The sequence below is a fragment of the Gossypium hirsutum genome, chromosome D06, assembly GCF_007990345.1.
Source record: "Gossypium hirsutum isolate 1008001.06 chromosome D06, Gossypium_hirsutum_v2.1, whole genome shotgun sequence".
NCBI lineage: Eukaryota > Viridiplantae > Streptophyta > Magnoliopsida > Malvales > Malvaceae > Gossypium > Gossypium hirsutum.
This window is the reverse complement of record NC_053442.1, coordinates 4045681-4065173: the sequence shown is the minus strand read 5'-3', so window position 1 is coordinate 4065173 and position 19493 is coordinate 4045681. Positions and strand designations below refer to the sequence as shown.

At 30.3% G+C, this 19493-nt stretch overlaps 1 protein-coding gene across 1 annotated transcript; it reads right to left on the bottom strand.

Moving 5' to 3' along the window:
* Nucleotides 1-4201: 4201 nt before the first annotated feature.
* LOC121218215 (transport inhibitor response 1-like protein) lies at nucleotides 4202-7626 on the bottom strand. The gene is made up of 3 exons (XM_041095079.1): nucleotides 6591-7626; nucleotides 5778-6279; nucleotides 4202-5696 (listed from the first exon to the last, which is right to left on the bottom strand). Exons 1-3 carry the CDS (start codon nucleotides 7175-7177, stop codon nucleotides 4938-4940), a joined length of 1848 nt encoding a protein of 615 aa, XP_040951013.1. The 5' UTR covers nucleotides 7178-7626; the 3' UTR covers nucleotides 4202-4937.
* Nucleotides 7627-19493: the final 11867 nt, after the last annotated feature.

The following is a 19493-nucleotide window of genomic DNA, read 5'->3' as shown; positions in this document are numbered from 1 at the left end:
ATCAATATGAGAATTAGGGTATAGTTTAAGGTCAATTTACCAATAAAGCCAATCAATAGTAATAAAGATTGCCTCAGCTATCCCAATTTGCTACAACTTGTTCATGACTTTTCTTTTTAGAATTTCTAGTCTTTAGTAGTCACATTAGGCTCCAATTAAATTAGGAGTCGAGTCAAGCTGGACTTCTAAAGAAGAGACAAAGCTCACTTAATATTGTTATCCCTATTTGCAGAATTTGAACTCAATATCTTACTTAAAGGGTATCGAACACCTTATCACTCAATTCAAGAGTCTTTGGTTGCTGAAAAGAAATTTGTTCGTCAAGAATCGATACGTTTTATTCTTTTATCGTTTATTCGCACATTTGTATACATATGTAGAGACTTAAATCTATGTTTTTGAAATGTGTTTGTGAGATAAAATTGTGGAACTTTTGAATGAAGGAGGAAAGAATAACAAAATAGGTGTAGGTGTTCATAAATGATATTATAGCAATCCTCAATCAAACATAATGAAAGGATTACCTCTAAAGCTAGTGATAAATATAATTGCTATCTATTTCTTTTCTTTACCAAGTGTGAATATATTCTCTTGGTATCATTAACGAATGATATTTTTTTCAAACTGTTCGATCAATATGAGTATTATTGTCAATGCGGGAGGATGTGGGTTCAAGTGCGTTCAGGTATATTATATATCCTCCAATTTATGAGTTGGGGAGGGACTATGGATAGTTCTAGGTATTGTGTTAAAAAGATAAAATATGATCAGAACCTATAATGAAATTATTCAAAAAAAAATTAATTTAAATATAAAATAGAACTTTAAATATCCAAAAGATCATTTAGAAAAATTACATTTAATTTTTTGTTTTACCAAAACGTGAGGGTATTTAAAAATAAAATTTCATATGCATATTATTGAGAGAATGTATTATTAAGGAAGATAATTTAAAAATATAAATAAATTTAATTTAAATTTGAAATCATCTTTAAAAACCTCAAATTATTCAGATTTCAACTTATTTCAAAGGAATAAAATAAGGTTACGGATTACTTAACGGAGATGGCTATTGAAGATTTAAACATGGTTTATACTTTTACAGAGTCTCCAACGAGTGTTCGAGCATTATTGTTGGATGATCTTCAAAACTCGAAACTAAAGTGAACTCCCATTAAAATTATGTTAATGCAGTCGATTTCTGTTACTTTTATTTCTAAAAATAACTCAAATTATCTTAATATATATTAGAAAAATATTATCTCACTTGTCATTCATGCATTTGCTAATTATTGTGAAATTTCTTAATTATTTAATAACATTTTTTATATAAATTTTCATTAACATGACACATTGTTAAAAGCTAATTATGTAAAAGTATTGTAAAGAAGAGAGTCTAAGCTCATAGCCATAGGCTGCTAGCTTTTCTGAAGGATATGTTATATGGCAAATAAATTTTTTTAAAAGAGGAAAATCTTTTGGTGTACAATTTTTTTAATCATCAAAAACTGAAGATGGTAAAATTATATTTCTTTATACTTGTCAGTTTTAATATTGAATAAATCGATCCCTTTAAAAAAACAAAAATAATCTAATCTCTGTCAAGTTTAAATCAAGCAACTAAGAATAATTAATCATAACGTTAATGTTTTCACCAATCGTATATAATTTGTATTGATATACTGACAAATTTAGTCCTTAAAGTTTACACATTCTTTCAATTTGGTCTTGATTTAACAAATTTAGTCCATAACATTTATACATTCTGTCAATTTAGTTTTAGTTTAACAAATTCAGTCTGCAACATTTACACATCAAAGGCTAAATTTATTATCATACCAATAAAAACTATGCACAATTGACAAAAAAATATTAACGTTGCTCGATTTTGAAATTATAAGGATTAAATTGTTCTAATTTTTTAAAGAAATTAATTTACTCAATATCAAAATTGAAACGTAGTAAACAAGTCTTTTTACCTTTAATTACTTCATTGTTGGTGCAACATATTTTATATATAAATGAAAATGAAAAATTGAAGAAAGACCAAGCATTGTTAATTGTAGTTGTAATAGTGAAAATGTAAGATAGCATGTGGCAGGCAAGGCAGCCATAGCCAGAAGTGGGAGGGTAATGCACTTTTTTGAAAATAAACAATAAAATCAAAGGCCATCCAATTAAATTGAAGTCTCTTTTTCAAATGATAAGATATGTTTGAGTAGGAGAAATAGGTCCATCAAAAGGGGCAGTTCCCAAGTGAATCCAATGGCATAATCCTCACCTAATGTATGGTCCTTTTCACTGTTTTTTTCCTTGGAGATTGACAAGGATGGTTTGCTGAAATAAGCAAAGATTTAAAGATAAAAATCAAAGGGCATAAACTGTAAAGAGATGATGACAAGAGGAAAATAAAAGCAGGGGCTACCATGCAGTTTACATCAATGGCATCCCCCTTCAAACCAGGAGAGAATGGATGACATGCATTTCTTATCTTTGGTGTAGTATTATGAAGATTTTTATACTAGAAGTTCGATTATATTTTACATTTAATAAAAAAATAAACAAGTTAATCTTTACACGTTAGATTAAAATAATTTGATTATTTCGCCACACTCTAATTTTTAACAGTAAAAATAGATAAAATTTTAACAGAAATGAATTGTTTACTTTTTTTATTTAATGTATAGAGTCTAATTTACTCTATTTTTTTATGATGGGGACAAAATATCTATCTAACTTCTTGTACAGTGCTCAAAACTATTAAAATCTAATTTAATATTCTAAACACGATTATAATAGGAAAAAGTACCATAAAACCCTTTCACTAGGAGTTAAATTGCATTTTACACATCTACTAAAAAAATTAAACAAATTAATCCCTATACGTTAGATCGGAAAGTAAACTATCCCGTTAAAAGTTTCATCCATTTCTACCATTAAAAGCTTGCCCTTCTACATTAGCATGAAATACATATCACATATCACCTGTTACTATCAAATTATTTCATCAGCCAAGCTAGTTTTAACAATACAAATGAGTTAAGTTTTTAACATAAAAGACTGATTCATTCTTTGATTTAACACATTATAACTAATTTATTCATTTTTCTTAATAAAAAAGATAAAATACAATCTAACTTCTATTATAAAGACAATAAAATTTTACTAATTATAATATAATAGGAATATACTAATTTTATAATACTTAGAAAAAAGAAACCCAAGCAATGTGTGGAAGACCTTGGAAGAACGAGTCTAGTCCTACAAGTGGATAGAAAGAAAGAAGGGCCAAGCCTTTGCTTCCCCATCACTTACTCAATTACACAGTGAGATGAGTCAGATCCCACTTTGATGATAAACTTAGCTTTTACCATCCTGCCATACACAACACCAACAAACAAAGGGCTGATAGATTTTCCATCCTAATTATAAGAGAGAGAGTCACCATTTTCTTGTGGACTTGGCTTTACTTTATAACACGAACACAGGGGGTGTGACAAATCATCAAATCATTGGTCCCACCTTCCATATAAGAGATTAATATATATATCTGCATTGCGAAGTCAGAGCACATAACAAGAGTCCAATTCAACCACTGCCTCAAGCTCCAACATCAAATTATATTTTATTTTTTTATTCAAAAAATAAACAAATTAATTTATATATATTTCATCAAAAAAATAAATTAATCTTTTTATTAAAATTTACATCTACTTTTGTTACTAAAAACTTATCCAAATACGCATAATAAAATACGCATAATAAGCCACATCTATTATCCAAATACGCATAATAAGCCACATTAGTTACTTCCAACCTCGCCAGATTTTAACAAATTTACTCATTTTTTTAATAAGAGTAATATATCATCCGACTCCTAATATAACCACTCTACTTTTACCAACCTCAAAACAGCTGAAAACTCCATTAAAATTTCATCAACTCAAAGCTACTAAGGACATGAGAAAATTTATAAGGCAGGACCATCCAACATGCACCATCCACCACCCCCACCCTTTTTTAAGATTTGGGGTTGTAGTGGATACAAGATGGGAATCTCACATGGTGGAGAGGACCTGCAATGTGTACTTGATATATACTACACTTTCCATACATCACTAAATGGAACTTCCTGTCAATTTGATCATTTCCACATTGAATATTAAACGGAAAAAAGAACAGTGTCTTGGTGAAGTTTTTATGGTCCATGCATATTTGGCATTTATTACCCCTTTCTCTCACATTTTGGCTAACAAGAACAATAATAAAATTCAACGGTCAGATACTAACCACAACATTTGAAAATAACAAACATGGAGGAATTAGAAAAATGTGAAAGAGAGTAAGAGATGTCCAAGTAAGGGGCTCTCCCATAAAACTACATCTTAAAACTACAAATGAGAGCGGATAAATGCCTCTACGGCCTATCGATGCTTTGCTGAAAGCACAGAAAAATAGATCCACCCACATCCTCAGATTCTTCAACCTTCAAAGGACAAGGCAACACATGTTTGCCCCTCCATATATAGTTCAAAAACCTCCATTCCCTGGCTAACTTAGACTAATGACAAAATGAATATGAAATAAGAAAAAAAAAAAGATTGTAGTAAAAATTTAAATGCCTACCGCTGGAACAACATCCATGGTTCAATAACTTACAAAGAGATCCCTTTTGTGCACTTGTCCCCCTTTATCAAAGGTAAGCTCTCGTCTCTCACAGGGATTAGCTTTGAATTCCAATGTATCAGCCCAAGCTTGAAGCAGAAGTTATTTACTCAACTTTGCTTGGCTGCAAATGTTGGGACCTTCACATGGGTTATACTTAATAGATGCACACCATGACTGTATCAAAATTCCCAAGGGGATAGTTTTAACTTCCATGGTATTCGGTTCCACAATGAGAATAAATAAAATAGCTTTCTGCACCACATTTTTGCCTACAAGATGGTAACGAATTTTGGAGCATCATTTCTTGGCCCTTCAAGAGATCGATACATGTATAATGTTTGAACACAGACATCCATCTCTTCTTCATCAGCAGATCTAATCACTTCAACCACTAGGCGAGGCATAGCACGAGCAATCTGTTGGCAACCTTGGTAAGTTAGTCTACATGAAGACATCCAAAGAAACCTCATGTTGTAGTAGTGATGCAAACCAGAACAAAGAGCAGCATCTCCAAATGGACTATCTCTAATTTCGAGCTTTTGCAATTGTGGACAGCCCTCGAGTACATATTTAAGCGCCATGTCACTATCTCCAGCAAAAGCCACTGATAATGTGCGTACCAGTTTCCCATATCGTCCAATATAGTCAAAAGCTTTATCTGTCAGTAAACCAGAAACAGCAAGACGAGTGAGCTTCTTACAGTTCATAACAATGGCTCCAAAACCGTCATCCATAGGTTCCCCCGTCACATGATCAGGCCTGTGGCGACCCATTATGCATAGCCGGAAAACAACTAAATCTGGACAGTTTCTGGACATTGCTATTACAGCTGCGTTAGTCATCCTCTGGCAGAAATAAAGAATAGATTGCAATTTCCGACAACCCTCAGAAATAGCTTGGAAGCCTACTTCAGAAACAGGACCATCACTATCCTCACGAGCATCAACAGGGAAAACCCGAAGCTCACGCAATTCCTTACATGTTGCAGCCACTGCTTGAAGTCCTTCATCGCATATTGAATCAAGGACCTGCATATCAAAAGCAAGGTAAGCTTCAAAGCACTAATTTCTTCACAAAGCCTTATACAGAACAAAATATGAAACACATACCCAGAAAACCTGAAGCTTGTGGCAGTTGCTTATAATTGGCTTAAGCTGTTCGGCAGTAATGTTGGCGTAGCTGAAATTCAAAGACGTTAGATTCGCACAAATAGGGTAAATTGCAGGCAGATAATCCGGAATTATTTCCCTGAACCCAGAGAGACAAACTAAGGATTTGCAGGCAGCAAATGCGGTTACATAATCTGGTTCTTGATCACCTTGCCCTGCAATCTCCGATGGGCTAAAGGACCCTGTCCCAAGATGCGTGAGCTGCGGAGCTTGAACCATAAGGCGGTATAACTGCCCAATTGAAACATATCGATTTAGCTTAAGCTTCTTAAGTGAAGGAGACCTTGCCACCAACCTTTCTAATGCCTCAAAATTTATAGGGTATTCTACACAATCAAATATCAATGACTCGAGATGTGATTCACCCTCAGGAAAACACAATATCCAATCCGTCTCATCATCAGAAACCTCGGATTCGATCAGATCAAGCACCTTAAGCTGTCTGCAATTATAGAAATACATCAATCAAGTATTCATACAATTTTAACCTAAAAAAAAAACTTTCATTGTTACTTAAAACATTTTTTCCCATCATCCAAACAATACCAGATCAAGAAATAAACATAACAGATCTACAAACCCAAAGCATTAGATCAAACAAAATTTTCAGTAGAAATGCATAACATCTCTTTGCCTAATAGCCAATAAACCATAGATTAGTACTCTAAACACCTTAAACAGATCCAATCAACTCATTAATTATATACGCATAGCATTATAATCATCAAAAAGGAAGAATAACAAGAACAATACCTGCACTTGCTAACAAAAATGGAGAGGCCACTAGTTCCAAACCCATCACAGCAAACAAGAACAAGCTCCTTAAACCCTAAAAACGATTCAGCCAAAGTTGCTAGATCATCATCCGTCACGGACATACGCTTTAGGTAAACTTTCTCCAACCAAGGGCAAGCCTTAGCAAAAGCCAGGACCCAAGGATTGAAATGGGCACCCCAATCGGGTGGCATAAGGTTAAAATCCGCGAACCTGGGCCTTCCTTTCAGATGAAGAGCTCTCACTCTAGTGAACCGAGCGGTAGCCCGAGCCGGCGAAACCGCGTAGCAGTTCCCAATGAACAGCTCGGATCGGGTAAGCGCCTCAACCCGATACCACGACTTACACACCAATGAGGCAGTGTTCCGGTCCCGCCTCGACGTAAGGAAGTGAAGCACGTTTTCCAACACGTTCTCCAGAACCTGATCCGGGTACGGTGACTGAAACTCGGTATGACCCGAAACCGACCCGGTGACGATACAAGTCCGTGCCTTGTTGGAAGTGAAATCAAGATCTGACGGCGGAGATTGCTGCCTTTCGTCATCATCAGACATTTGCTCCGACATCTAAAAAAACCCAAAGTGGAATAATACAAAAAAAAAAGGGATCTTCTTCCCCTGTAGAATGGATTGTTGGTTTCAATCGAATTAGCAACAGAGCATTGAAAAATAAATAAAAAGTTCAATCTTTTAAAGCAAGAGAGAGAGGAAAAAGGAAGGAAAGGAGAGTAAAAATAAAATAAAGGGAGTGGAGAGTGAGAGTGGGGTTTGTATCTCTTCTTAAATCTTAATATGACTGTGAGAGAGCATTGGGATTCTCCATGTTTTTAGCCTTTGCCTCTTCAACTCTTCTCTTTCATCTGTAAATATCCTATCCCTCCACACTTCTCCTCCATTATTTGGGGTGTGTTTTTTTCCCTTTTCTTTTTTACAAGCTTGTCATTTTATTCTTTATTTTTTCTCCAAAAAAAAATTTGTTGTCTTTCGTAGACAGTAGTAGCCCAGTAAATAAAAGAACTACTACTATGTTGTCTATGTATGCATATAGTATATACTGTTTTCTACTTTCTTCTTCCTTTTGTTGACTGGTTTTGACATTTATTTGGGTTTTCCTAGTTGAGTTTTACTATTAGTTTTTTTTGGGTAAATTTACCTAAGGTCACTAAACTATTAATAAATTTATATTTTAGTCACTTAACTTCTAAAAGTTACAAAATGGTCACTAACCTATTAAAAAAATTTATTTAACTCACTAGGTTATTAAGTGTTTTTTTTAAGTCCAGGTTAGCAAGCTCCAAACAATGTTTCGATGACTAGTATAATGGATCAGTTGCCATTGATAAGTAAAGGAATATACCTTATATCTAAGTTGATCTAACAGTCAGTGTCTAAAATTGAATAAAAAAGTTGTTTAAATTTTAATTCGCAAATTCATGACATTCAAAGTTTGGTTCATGAAAAAAAATTGAATTGTAGAAGAGAAGGGGAATAAGAGCTTGGTACAGGTAGTGCGAACAAAGAAAGCCATACAATAATAATTTTAACAACCCAGATGCTTAAATGAAGACTTTGGAATAGTTAAATGACCATTTTGTAACTTTTTAAAGTTGAATGACTAAAATATAAATTTACTAAAAAATTAGTGAGTTTGGGTATAGTTTATTTCTTTTTTTGTGTTATATGAAAATTGTGGCTTTAATTTCAATCCTTTAATTTTTGAATTAATCAATTTTATTTTTTTGTTATTTTTAAGTTTTAAAATTTCAGTATTGACCCAAATAATATCAATTAAATTTATTAGGTTAAATTTTATTTTTAGTCGTTTATTTTTTATATCATCCATGCCCCTTTTACGGTTCATGTTTGTTGTTTTTAAGGTTCGAACATACATTGCCTCTTTAAAAATATAATGTGTTTTACCATTACACCCAACACTTGTTGGTATTAGTAACATATTATGATAAGTAATGTATTTGTCATATATTCTCCAATTTAATCATTTTTAATTTTTATATTTTTCTAATTTTAAAATTTTAATCCTAACCCAACTAGTAATTTTTAATTTTATTTAGTATTACGTGAAAATAGTTAACTAGCATTACGCTTGTGTTATACAAAATCTAGCTAGCTGTTACGCTGAATGCTTGTGTGAATCAGTAGTCTTACATAGTACAGGGACCTTGGCAGAGGCTTTGGAACTTGCCTCTTCTGCCCAAAGTACAGGACTTTGCTTGGAGGTGCGGGCGCGGTATCGTTCCATGTAAGGCAGCTTTGGTGGCGAAAGGGTGTGACCTTGATCCTCAGTGCAACCGGTGTGGGTCGACTGAGACAATGGATCATGTTCTTCTACTTTGTCCGAAGGCGGCTGAGTTATAGACTGTAGCGGGGTTCGCCTTTAATTTTTCAACCTGTTATGATATGTTCCTGTTTGCACTTTCGCAATTAGCTAGTCTGAAACAGTAATGACATATCAGCGGCGGCCATTGTCCATTTTTCTGAAGCGTAATTGAATGATTGGGAGGAGGCACAATCTTTGTTTGGACGAAATGTCGATGGTTCTACGAGATGCAGCTAGCTCCTTTTTGCGTGGCTTCTCGAGGTCGTTTACCACGAGATTGGACCCGCAAGTCGGTGCGGCTATTTCTGTTCGAGAGGCGTTGTCCTGGATCAAGCATTGTGGCTTCACTAGTATCATCATTGAGTCGAATTGTTTTATGATTGTTTTTGAATTTTCTAAATTATTTATTTTTAAAATTTTAAATAGAATAAGGACCAAATTAAAAATATATATATTAAAAGTTAAATTTATTATTATATCAATTAAAAATTACGCTTTCACCCTGTGCTAATGATGTAATGAATGAATCATAAAAAAAAATCATAATAATAACGATAATGTTGTTGACGAAATTAAATTTCTTTTATAATTAGATAACTAATAGTTGAGTAACCAATGATATAATTTACCCAAAATTCAAAAAAAATTAGAACTTAACTAAAAGATATATTTAGTAATACAGTTTTTTTTAGCTTCTGATCATTATCCATAACTCTTTTTAAACCCATAAATAGGAGGATAATGCGATTTAGTGCACTCGAACTCACGTCCTTCTGCATTGACAATAATACACATTTTTTTCCTTACGTAATACAATTGTCAAATATTTTATTAAAGTTGTGATGAGAAATCTATAGATTAAAGAAAATAAACATATATTTCTTTTTCTTTATACAATGTTTATTTTTATCCATAATTCTTCTTAGTCCTTAAATCATTTTAAAAAAATGTGTTTAAGCATGCTCGAACCCACATCAACTTGATTGCTACGATAGCAACTGTCTCAATTAAGCTAAGGCTCGATCAACAATAAGCAATTGTATTTAGAACATGACCAATAGACCGAATCGATTAGACTGAAAACTGATTGAATACTGATTCAAAATAAGAGGTTAGACCAATTAACCTGCAAATCGAATGAACCGTACTATAAAAATAGTTGAATCAATTTTTTTCTATTTTTTTAATTATTTATATTTAACAAAATAATAATTTATGAATATAGCTTATTATTTTAATAAAGTATTTAATATTACAAGTTTATTTGAATAATAAATTTTAAAATTTAAATAATATTCTTAATATATTACTGAAAATATTAATATTGATTTTTTAATAATAAATATATATTAAAATTATAAATACACCACTATTGAATGAATATTTTAATTATATAAATATAAGTATCCATTAAATCATTCTGACATTCATTTATCCCTTTCAAGTCTAATGTGATCATATTCACTCTCATGTATGTAATTTGGGAATTATTTATTATTAAGTTTATACACGATATTACTTATTATAAAATATTATATTATATAATTTATCAAATAACAGAAAATATTTTACACAAAATCATCGTAACATTAAAAAGTATAACTTTTTTCAGAAAATCAATCCATTCTTTAGAAATCATTTTCCGAAAACTATTTTCAACGAAACAAGTACAACATTATTTTATTTTATTTATTATCATATAATTTTCAAACATTTTATGATATTTCTATTTTTCATGTCCAATAACTTTACAACAAATCAAAACCTTTTCAAAAAGTACTAAAAAGTATTTAATGATTTTTTAATAATATTATCAGCTTACCGTCCAATAATTCACAAAATAGAAGGACAATTATATCTTTTATGGATTTATTTATTTTTATTTAATTATAAATATCTCGTAAATTTATAGGTTATAAAATTAGGTTATAAAATTACGCACGAATTTTTATCTAATGTTCAATATTATACATAAATTTTAATTTTATGCATGAAATATTAATTTAATTCAATATCTACAAACCACTAATACCATTATATATACATATTGCACACAAATAATAATATTTATTTAATATAAAAATAATCGATATATTTATTTCTTTAAATGCATGCGATTGAATAAAAATTAAAGTTTCATAGATAAATTTGAACCACGATCAATGTTTCATATATATAATTACATTAAATCACAATTTACGTATCAATTTGTACATTAAACTAAAATTTCATATATAATTTTAAATCATATTATCCCTAAATTAATTTATTTATTTCACATAAAAATTAATTCTAAAATATATACAAAAATAGTATTAAATAATTTTCAATATTCCAAAACACTTATGCATCAAGATTGTAAAGCATTCTATTTACTGAAACCAATGTATGCTTCGAGGATAAATTTCGGAATTTATGGTTATCTCTGATATTTAAATTTCACTTTCAAATCTTCAAAATTTCTTATATTAACTCTAATCAGATTAGGGTCTATTTGGATAGACGGTGTGCTTACTTACAGTTAGTGAAAAAATAATAGTGACAATAAAATTAGATATTATAACAATATTATAGCATGAGAGAAAAAAACTAAACACGCCGCACAAAAAATAAACATCAATCTAAAAGGGTCCTAATCTAATTTTTTACTCTAAATTATTATATTTAGTTTTATTTATTTAAAAAAATATTATGTGTTTCTTTTTTGGATGATTGCAACAATGACTATTGTGGGTAGATTTTTTTTCCTAATGTCAGAAAATATCTTAATCATCAACGTGGAAAGTGACAAAACAAATGAGAGAGAGAGAGAAAATATTGGTGGATTTTCATGGCTTCTTTTTAATTTGAGGAATCTTTTCCTTCATTTTCTTGTCAACCAAACAATTCCACCATAATAAGCAAACGTACCAAATAAAGACAAATATATAAAAATAATTTTTACAAGATTATTATTTTAACAATTCAATTATTGAATTTGTCAATATATTTGTACTTGTTTTATGCATTAAATTTTTAAACTGATCCGATATCTCTATTATATCGATATAAAATATTGTCTATATTAACATATATTTAACAGTTGAATGGTTAAAAAATTTTAATTTGTATGCATGATTTACATGAACGGAACCTGAAATATGACGGTTAAATTGTTAAAATATTAATTGCATAAAAAATTACGAAATGATGTAAAATTACTTAAGTTTCATATCGGTATAAATAAATCTCTCCCATATATAGTAAAGATATTGTTAGAGATTGTGTAACCCGAATCCTGTCACTTGTTAAAAAATAAATACAGTGAAAAATAAGGGAATTATTCTTCTTCTATTTGATTTTGATTAGAACAAGGTTTTTCAACCCTTAAATAGACGTAGCCAAAACTCATATTGTACATTCGTTTTTCAACGTTAATGAATTTTTTCCTCCTCTATGGTTTTTCCCCAAAAAGGTTTCCACACAAAATTTGTATTTTTTTATGATTATTCTACCATTATTATCGACGTTTATTGTAACAAATATAAGGACTTAATCCCCATTATACAATATATTTGACTTAATTAATAAAGTTTAGAACTTAAATGCATTAAATTTTTTTATTCTTTCCATATAATTAATCTAACAAACATACTCAACTTTTTATTCATCCTTCTCCTATGTTATTCCAAAATAATTACAAGAAATTTTATAAGTATATACATATTAACATTCAAGTAGCATATGGCCAATGGCAACCATTAGTTTAAAGATTCTTTAGTAATCTTGAAAATAAGATTTTGTGAGCATAAATTCCATTCAAAGGAGAGGAGAGGCAAGGAACAATAAATAGTGATTTTAAAGATATTTATGGTTTACTTCAAAACTTTTAGCCAACCAAATTGGAAGCCCAGCTGGCCATTGATTTGATTTTTGTTTTGTTTTTGTTTGTGTTCGTGTTTGGGTTTGGGTTTTTTTTTTTTATTTAAGGTGGATTTGGATGGGCGGTGCGTTTACTTGTGATTAGTGTAAAAACAGTTGTAGCGTTGAAATTAGATACTATAACGATACTGTAGCGCGAGACAAAAAGTAAGCTAAACGCATTGCACCGTCCATCTAAACCCACCCTTAAAATATCAATAACCTATTATTTTTCTAGAGAAATTTTCATTTAGGGAACACTGAAAAATATATATGTTTGGACAAGGATATGAACTGTCCATTTACATTATAAACATTGAAAACCAACCATTCTGAACAAAAAGTGCAAAATCAGAGTTTTCACCATCAATTTTCTTTTATGGGGACCTTTCTGTATACCCTTCCTTTGATTATATAATATCAAAAACAATATCTGTTCAGAATCACCATTAGACCAATATGAATAATTTCGGGTCGAAACAACTAATTTTGATACATGAAAAATCTTACTTGTTTTCCAGTATTATAAGAACTGGATTGAAAGTTGAACTAATTGAAACTATAGTTATTAGTTTAACCGTCCTAATAAAAATCTAAAATACTTTCGTTAAAATTTAAAAAAAAATTGGGTTTTTTTTGTATTTAAATGTTTTTTATTATTGATTTTTTATCCGTTGAAATCAATTCTAATTGTTTTCAATTATATATCACAAATTGAATTGATTAAATCATTCATTTTTTATTCAATGAATCAATCCAAAGACAACTATGTTTTCTTTTTTCTGATAACATTTGTCCACACATGTATGAGAGCTTTCTTTGAGGCCTTTGATTCCTATAAAAGTAGCCTTCACTTTATGGCCAGATATATTCACTAAGCATACTAGAGTTTTGAGGAGGAAGAGTGACATGAGAGTGTATCTTTGTGTATATGAGAAAAAGAAATTGTAAAAGATCATAATGTATACAGGATTCATACATACAATTCTATATACTATTAGTGAATTAACTAATACATCATCGTATCATCTGGTTCACCACATAACACTCGATAAAATCAGTTCAATAAATGTGGGTTGAACCCTAAATAAACTTTATTCGTAAAATCAGAGATTTAAATCCTAAAAAACTCACAGTTTATCACTCCAAATCCAAGGAGCATAGGCTTCCATACCTAACTTCTTTTCCTGCAACAAAAAAATATTGACACATATATGATTAAACTATGAATGTGGACTAACTTTTGAGGACGGGTTTCTAGGGTAAAAAATGTGTGTTGCTTAAAGTTGGGAATAGGCTTTATAGCTATGCTTTCAATGATGGAGAATATAGGTTTGACAGACAAAGCAGTGGTTGAAGTTCCAAAAATGAGGAAATTTGATTGACAAAACTTAATATTTAATTGTGTGGATGTAATAAGTGAAAGCATAATATCTTGAACAATTATTAGTCACTTAAAGTGGGGCTAGCTGTATGTAAATTATTGAATTGAATAGTAAGTTTATCACTTCTATAGAATTTTGCAGACCCAATTTTGTATATACAAACCCAATTAAACTATTAGATTTGAACCAATTTTGTAAGTATATGTGTTCTATGTGAGTACCAATAATAAATGTGTGAATCTTCAGCTCAAAACAGCTACAAGTATTGGCGAAATTATAGTTTTGGTATTATAAAAGAAACCCAGTGATTAATTCTCTGTATTCTGGAAATCCATTTTATAAAAATAATCCGTTTTTTTTCTTTAGCTAAATTAAAGTAATAAATGTTGGGTGCAATAGTAATTCATAAGGAACATTACACTTTTAAACAAAAAAACACGGGTTAGGATATTGGATTAACATTGTTGAAAAAAATAATCACAAATTCTGAACATAAATCGTCAAAACGAAAGTAAAGTGAAAATATGGAATAAGTCACGAATCATATTACAATACAGAGATGAAACACATAATTTGATTGAAAATATTGAGATTCATGTAAAACTTATTGAAGTACCATAGGTCGGCAGGCTTTTGCTTTGTTTTGGGGTTTCTTTCACTTGTTTATGGGCATCAGTTTTGAGTCCATCTATTAAACTTTGCGAGCCTAATAAAAGGACAAGAAGAGCCGTTAGATTCGGTGATTTTTTTTAAAATTGAAAATTTCATTTCTGTAGATAAAAAAAGATGACTTGTATCTCATGTAGACCTGGCCGGGTCATTCGTTCAAGGCCGAAGATTTGTCCGAAAAGTGAGAGGGTTTAAGCAAGAATATAGACTTGAAAAATGAGATTGGACAATAAATAAGGCCTATTTTCTAAACGGGTTGGGCCTTGTGCATATTTTTTTACTCGAGCCTGGCTCGAATCACATGCTTATTCTCTCTCTCTCTCTCTCTCCCTTTTTGTATTTTCAATTTGTTAAGAAACATTTATTTTAATATTTTTAGTGTATTCGATGTATTATAATCTAAAACGGTCGGACTTGAGTTTTATATTTTAATGACTTGGATAAAATTTTAGGCTTATTTTTTATGCTCAAGGCCTAAAAGTGGGCCTTAAATTATGCATCGGCTCGGCTCAAACCTTAAATTTCACCACTTCATTTAATCTAGTCTCGATACATTTCTTTAAACCCAAATATGCCCTTAACTCTGTAACCTATACTATAATAAGCCTTTTAACCAATATCAAATCAAACCCCTAAAAACTTAATTTATTCCTAAATAAAAACTTAAAATAAATCAACTTTTCATTTTGAAATTTAGAGAAAAATGACTTATTTAGGACTTAAAAAAGGGTATACAGACTTATCTTTTAAAAAAATAGAATAAAGTTAAGAGCCTTCTCTAATATGTTATCTCTCTAAAACCTCCAATGATGAAAATGATGATGCACCATAGCTCCTACTTGGAAAGGTACTAATTAGAAATTTGGGGAAACTAGGCAGGCCCAAAATGTCCATGCATCTTTGACCTGAAATATTGAGCTTCTAAAAGGTGCAATATAATGTACTCAATGGATCATAAGCTGGAAGTTGTTTTTTTTTTTAAATTGGACCAAATAGGGATCCAATTAGAGCCTGAAAACTTTTCGGGTACTGAAGTTAAGTTATATATTTTTACAATAGTAAAAATATAATTTCATTATTTTAACAACTTATATCTTTATAATTTTTAAAAGATTAAATAATTTTTAAAATATTTGTAGGGTTAAAGTATAATTCTACCTTTATTAATTTAAAATTTTATAAATTTAAAATAGCTTAAATGAAAAATTTTCCATTTTAGAGGTGTGGACCTTGCTAATCCCTAGCTTCGCCTCTGGATTCAACAATAAGGTCCAAAAACTTGAGCATAGGTTAATTTTATGGCATATATCTAACTCAACTAGTAAAGAGATTAATGTTCCTTAAATAGAATGTTAAATTCGAGTTTTACGAATAAAAAAAAAAGGTTGAAAGAATTTATCTCCGAAACCCCACTTTAAATTTAATTGGAGTCGTTGTAACTTCTAAATGCTAAAAGACGAAAGGAAAAATAAAAGTTCGGTAAGCTACTGGATAAATTTTTATTTTGGTCATTTAATAAAAAAATTATAATTTGGTCACTAAAATTTTTCAAACTTTTCGTTTAAGTCACCAGGTTATTAAAAATGATGATATAATGGCTTTCTCTGTTAGCATTACTTGCACCAATCAAAAGCTTTCCTTCATCTTTTCTTCTACAATTTTTTTTTCATTAAACAACTTTGGGTATCACGGATCTCCAAACCAAAATTCAAACAATTTTTTCTTCGATCTCTGACATTAACCGTCAGATCGAATTGGACCTAAAGTATGCTCTTTTACTTGTCGATGATTGCTTGAAGCTCGTTGGCGAAATTTAAAAAAAAAACTTAACAATCCAGTGACTTAAATGAAAACTTTTGAACAGTTTAATGACTAAATTGTAAAATTTTCTAGTTAAACTACCAAAATAAAAAAAATACTCATAATTTAATGACTAATGGTGTAATTTGCCCAAAATAAAAGATGGCAGATGGCAGTTGATTCTACATTGAATGTGATGGGGCATGGCTACATCAGTGAGGGACCATATTTTATTACTTTTTAGCTACTGTTTCCTAGGGAATATGTGTAATATTTAAGATTTAATTTGTCGCTTTGTTAAAGGAGATTCAAGTCAATATGTGAATGTTATATATATATATATCACTATTAAAATGTTAAAATATATGCTGCTAGTGTTTGTATTTCTATAAAATTTTAGATTGGTAATTAAAAATTCAATTTTTTATTTTTATTTAAAAAAAAAAAGAAAAGTTAATGGACAGATTACTAGTTTCCAATTAAATTATGAAGTAAAAAAAACAGATAAAATAAAATTAAAAATAAATAATAAAAGAAACATAAACATTTATTTTATAAATTATAAAAATAAATTAAAACTTTAAACCCAGTTCAACATGTTTTAAACTTGTTTGACAATTTTTTTAGCGGTTTAACTAGTTTTTATTGGTTCTGTCCTTTTCCTATCTTATGGTACCTATCGGATATGTTGGATCAATAATATCAATTTAACTGGTTCGATTCGATCATAATAACCATGAAAAGGAATATTCTCAACCTCAAAGTATTTTGATATAAATTAATACTTATTATATATATATATACATATACACTTGACTGTGGCATGTTTATGATGTGGGTAAAATTTTATGTAACAAATTTGTACAAAACTGATATAAAAATCAACTGTGGCTTTTATTGAAATGGTAAATTGAAAATAGTGAAGATCATAATGTCTTGGGGTTTAAATCCCATTATGTGCAAGTAATTTTCTAAATTTTATATAGAATATAAAGAGACAAAAATACCCTCACAATAATTTTTGTTGATTTACAAAAATAACGAGCTTTTGATAATTTCATAATAGAGTTGAGGTAATGCCAACTCAATCAAACTCATAAATAATAACATAGATATATGCACAAATGCATGTATTCAACTATGAATCGTAAACTAAGATACTCCTAAAAATTTAATCAAAATTATGTCGTAAAACTCGATCATTTTCACTGAAAATGCACCAAGACACATCATAACAATAACCAATTACCAATCTCTAATTATTGTATTTTATCTCTCACGTGTGTTTGTCCCTTTCCCCTTTCTCTGGTAAGTTTTCAAACCCTAGCCGCTTGGGGCGGCAACGGTGGCAACTTGCTGACCTCCCCCCTTCCACCTTCTCTTCTTTCATCTCCACAATTTCCTCTCTTCTACTCTTTTCTTTCACCATCACCATCACCTCCACCTCCACCTCCACTTCCACCCCTCATTTCTTCTCTTTTTCTTCTTTTTCCTCTCTTCCCTTTTGGCCATAGAAACAATAGGTGGAATAGAAACAACAAATAGGACAAGATTATGATTTGGTGGAATAAAAAGTGATGCCAATAACTGCGAGAATGAAGGGAGAGGATGAGAAATTGACACACTGGGTCTGTTTGAAGCTGGTGACTAAGTCAAGGGAATGGTTTGGGTGAAGTTTTGGCTTGAAGGAAGCTTAGGGGAAATGGGGTTGGCGGGGTTCATCAAAGCTGAAAAGTTTGCTGGGTTGGTGGAGTTGGTTGGGTTTGCTGGGTTAAAGAAAGCATCAATTTGAGAGGAGGAAGCCATGGTTTGTCCATGCTCATCTCACCAATTTGCTGGGACTGTATGCTAAGAGTAAGAGCTTATACCTAACACAAATTTTACCAAATTAAATTATAGATATTAAATTTCAAATTTAATCATTATAAAGGGTTAGAAATATTATTTATACCTAATATAACTATATTTTCTTTTTTTATGAATTCCAAGAGGAGGGTAAAGTCCTAATAACAACGTAACTAGCACAACTCAAACACAGGCCACACCTAAAGTGGAGAACACCCTGACCATTAGGCGAGGTTCCTAACATAACCATATTTAATCTATACTACTATATATAAAAGGAATGCCATGGGCTTTTTCTTATGCAACACATGTCACAACCTTTTGGTTTTATTATTATTATTATACAATAGCCAAATATTAATTTTGGTTCGCATATTTGAGATTTAATATCTATAATTAATCTTTCACATAATTTTATATCTCAAATTTTATAATAACACTAGTTAATCTAGATATTTTATTATGATTAAAATACTTAAATGAATTTTAAGAACTATTAACATCTTTAATTTTTTTTATTAAATTCATTTCCATTACAATAATTTTTTGGTTACGTGGCCGACAAATAATTTTTTTTAATTTAAAATGTCATACTAATAAATTTAATAGAAGAATTTCAAGGTTATTAACAACTGAACCTGAATTTTCAAATCCAAAAAGTAAAAAGACTAATTTCCAAATTTACGAACATTACAAAAACTTGAAACATATTTTGACCTTCAAATTTTTACTCTATAATTTGACTGAAAAAGAAAACTAACCCAACCAAAAGCGTGGGTAAGGATCAATATTAGTTATATATAGGGTTAATATATCATTTGGTAGTTGAGTTTGACTTCAATGTTCAATCTAGTACCCAAACTAAACAACACCATGTAACCAAATGAATGTTTGACACATGTGCTCTAGTAAAAAAATATAGGTACTTAATTGGGTAAAAAAAATT